Source organism: Sinocyclocheilus rhinocerous, unplaced genomic scaffold (assembly GCF_001515625.1).
Source record: "Sinocyclocheilus rhinocerous isolate Xijiao unplaced genomic scaffold, SAMN03320098_v1.1 scaffold219, whole genome shotgun sequence".
Classification (NCBI taxonomy): Eukaryota; Metazoa; Chordata; class Actinopteri; order Cypriniformes; family Cyprinidae; genus Sinocyclocheilus; species Sinocyclocheilus rhinocerous.
The window spans coordinates 193,573-197,352 of NW_015666166.1; the positions used below are offsets into that span (position 1 = coordinate 193,573).

The window sequence follows — 3,780 nt, forward strand, 5'->3', positions numbered from 1 at the left end:
ACGTAATTCACACCGGCGGAGACGGACACTGCTTGAGTGTGTGTGTTTACATGTTCTCACCTTCGGACCAATGCGTTGCTGCCCCTGCGGAGGAATATCTCCAGCATCAGACCTGCAGTAGAATCACAACGGTGTCTAATCGTTCGTCTAGTTGGCGTTCCGTTGGTCTATTTTGGTAGTGGCCTTAAACAAACATGGCTTTCATCTAATTAGTGCTGTTTCTATGAGGACTACAATATGTTGTTGTGCCCCCAACAGGACGGAGGTGGACGAACACCCAACCTGGGACGTTCCCATACACGGACATTACGAGCTATTTTGCTACGTTCATCGTCAAACAATGAGATTATTAAGGGCTGGAAAAAGGCACGGCAGCAAAGGGAAAAGCCTGTATAATTACATGTTGCGTAATCTTTAGATCAAACACTCGTACGCGACATGCTGGTGCGCTGTAATAATTGAAGAGTGCGAGGTGACGTCCCCAATGCTTTCTGAGATTCAAACGCAATCTTTGAACAAAGTGCTTTGTTTGATGTACCACAGGACAGCGTGAGAGAGCAAACAGACCGATACTCAGACACATCAGTCATTGTCCATGATTTTCTCTTCTCCTTTTTCTCTCTTTTCACCTTATTCTTCCAGTTTCTTCCCATCATTCTACCTGCCTTTTTCAGGAACAGATTATACAGGTGAATCTCATGAAACCTGTCAAGATTGTATTTAATTCATTCATTCATAAATAAATTATTAAATAAATAAACAATCTGCATATAGCAAACAAAATGTATTTTAGGACAATTAATGATTTTTTTATTGTAATTAATATTTTTTTTATTGTAATATTGGGTAAGTATTTAAAAATACATGAAAACAACTGCAAATATCTTAAAATATGCTTTATTTAATTTTATTTAAAGGTTTATTTATTGATATATAATAAATAATTGATTTATTAGATTTTATAGATTTATTTGGAAAAATAAATAGATTTTTCATTCATTCAGTTTATTTATTCATTCATAAAAAAATATATAAATTAATGAATTCAATCATTCATTACTATTTATTAATGAATTCTTTTTGTGTGTGTGTGTCGGGGGGGGGGAATGTAATCTGAACATGACTTCATGATTCATCTGTATGTTTGTTTGTTTTTGTTGTTTGTTTTTTTTTAAGATTTAATTGTGGGACCAAACTCATTCCCAGATCGTGGTACCATGATACACTGATGTATCAGATGATGGTAATACCATGGCACTCCAAGTTACTTCTAAGAATACCATAGTACTTACATGGTAGTGGAAGAATCACATCACCCCTAACAAAATAGTTCACTGTGGTTCATCGTTGAGCTGAATCAAATCAAATCACTCAGTGAACAACATTTTGGTCCAGTCAACACGGAACGAAAATGCACCGTTTACTTTCTTAATACACATTCCTGGTGTTATTTTAAACAATTAATCTGTGCACGTTATTCCAAAGAAAAGTAACTTGCTCCATCTCTGAAATGATGTACAAATTATGTCACATTACAGAATTATAATGGGCTGCAAATAGCGTTTCATGTTGACTTTAAATTTTACTTTTCTCTAGCATAAGGGCTTTTTTATGTAATCTTAAAGATGTATCTAAACAGTTTCTTTTCCTTATCTATCTATCTATCTGTCTATCTATCTATCTATCGTTCTATCTATCTATTGTTCTATCGTTCTATATATTAGGTTTTGAATCTTAAAGAATGAGTTATGAGTTCACCATGAAGCCATTCTAATCATTTTGATTTATCGTTCTTATTGATTGTGTAAATATCAAGGGCATGCACAGAGCAACAAGTCTAGTAAAGTTTTAACAGTGACGTATCGTCAAACCTGAACAATAGCAGTAATTTTACATGGATTACATGAGGACGGAATAACAGAAGATTTTACGAATCTAAAGATGTCTTTTCTTACCATTCCCTTATGTACAGAACGTGCTTAGATGAATGTGAGGCTACTCAAGTGTTAAGCAATTATATGAAAAACAAAAAAGTTAAATTTACAAGTAATATATTTATCTTAATAGAGCTTTTAGTGCCAAAGGGGGGAGGGGAGGGTGATGGGACGAAATGTGTGTTTTTCGTAACATAATGATATGAATAGTTTTTATGGTGATGACTATTCTTTTTATATATTATAAATATACCAGACTTTAGGACTCAAAGCAATATAAATCATAGGCATATACAAAGCACATCGGCTTTAGACAATATTTGTGCTACATGAAGTTTTCTAATCATTTTGAAACTTCTTTCTGTGAATGTTTCTCTTCCTCCGTCTCTGACATCATATTTCGGGGATAACTACACCAGAAACGCATCAAAACTAGATTCGCTCGCATTAAAATCAATGCTCCTGTCTACACTGAAATCTGCACATCTGCTTCAGTCACTTTATAACCCTCATCCACCTGAATTAAAATTCTGTTTCAAAATATTGTGCATTTGAATTAACACTGTTTTATGAATTTTGTTTCTTATTTAAATAAGTACCTACAGTTCCATAAAAGCCAGCTAACTATATGTTGTAGCAATACTAACATTATAATAAATAGTATATGATGATAAATCATGAAGGTCACTTCCATTGTAGACAGTCTCCTAACCAGGCACGACGCGATAAAGTATGAAAGCTTATTTCTGCCACAGGCGGGGGAAAAAAGTTATGATTTTTTTGTCTCTCACAATTGTGACTTTTTTCTCACAATTCTTTGTTTATAGCTCACAATTCAGTCAAAATTGCATTGTATAATCTCAGAATTGTCAGAAAAGAAAACTCACAATTCTAAGAGAAAATGACAGAATTCTGTGGCGGAAACAAGAGATGTAAACTCAGAATTCTGACAAAAAAAAAGTCAGAATTGCAAGATGTAAACTCAGAAGTCTGAGGGGAAAAAATCATAATCGCAAGATGTAATCTCAGAATTCTGACGAAAAAGTCAGAATAACGAGATCTAAACTCAGAATTCTGACAATAAAGTCCGAATAACGAGATCTAAACTCAGAATTGCAAAAAAAAAAATCAGAATTGTGAGATGTAAACTCAGAATTGCAACAAAAAATTCAGAATTACGAGATCTAAACTCAGAATTACGACAAAAAAGTCAGAATTGCGAGATCTAAACTCAGAATTCCGACAAAAAAGTCAGAATAACGAGATCTAAACTCAGAATTGGAACAAAAAAATCAGAATTACGAGATCTAATCTCAGAATTCCGACAAAAAAGTCAGAATTATGAGCAGGGCCAGATTTACCTCTTTTCGTGACCAGTGTTGGGCAAGTTACTCTGAAAATGTAATCAAATTACTGATTACTGATTACTCCTTTTAAAAGTAATCACGTTACTGTTCTGATTACTTTATTTCAAAAGTAATTAGTAATTAGTTAGCAAATTTCAGCATAATTACTATTTTGAAAATTATAGCGCGTTAAATTACTCGGTTACTAAAAAAGTTATCAAATTACAGTAACATGTTACTAAGTAATGCGTTACTGCCCAACACTGTTCGTGACATAGGCAAAACTAATTTTTGTGCCCCCTTTCCCTAGGCCTAATATTACCACCCAAGCAAACAAAAATATTTCTTAATCAGTGGAAACCGTTACAGTGTTTTCTATCGCAATAAGCGTTCAATCAATACAAATCGAATGTAGTTCTTAATTTGTTTGAGAACTTAAGCCTCGTTCAGACTGTCAGCCCAAATCCGATTTTGTGCAAATTCCAAAACATAATTTTAGA

General features: G+C 33.7%; 1 protein-coding gene across 1 annotated transcript in view; it reads left to right on the forward strand.

The window, feature by feature from the left end:
* Positions 1–418, forward strand: part of LOC107731813 (metabotropic glutamate receptor 5-like) — a 47,397-nt gene extending 46,979 nt beyond the window's left edge. Inside the window, exon 10 of the mRNA XM_016542993.1 lies at positions 259–418. Coding sequence (XP_016398479.1) covers positions 259–418 — 160 coding nt within the window. The remainder of the gene's footprint in view (positions 1–258) is intronic.
* The last annotated feature ends 3,362 nt before the right edge of the window (positions 419–3,780 follow it).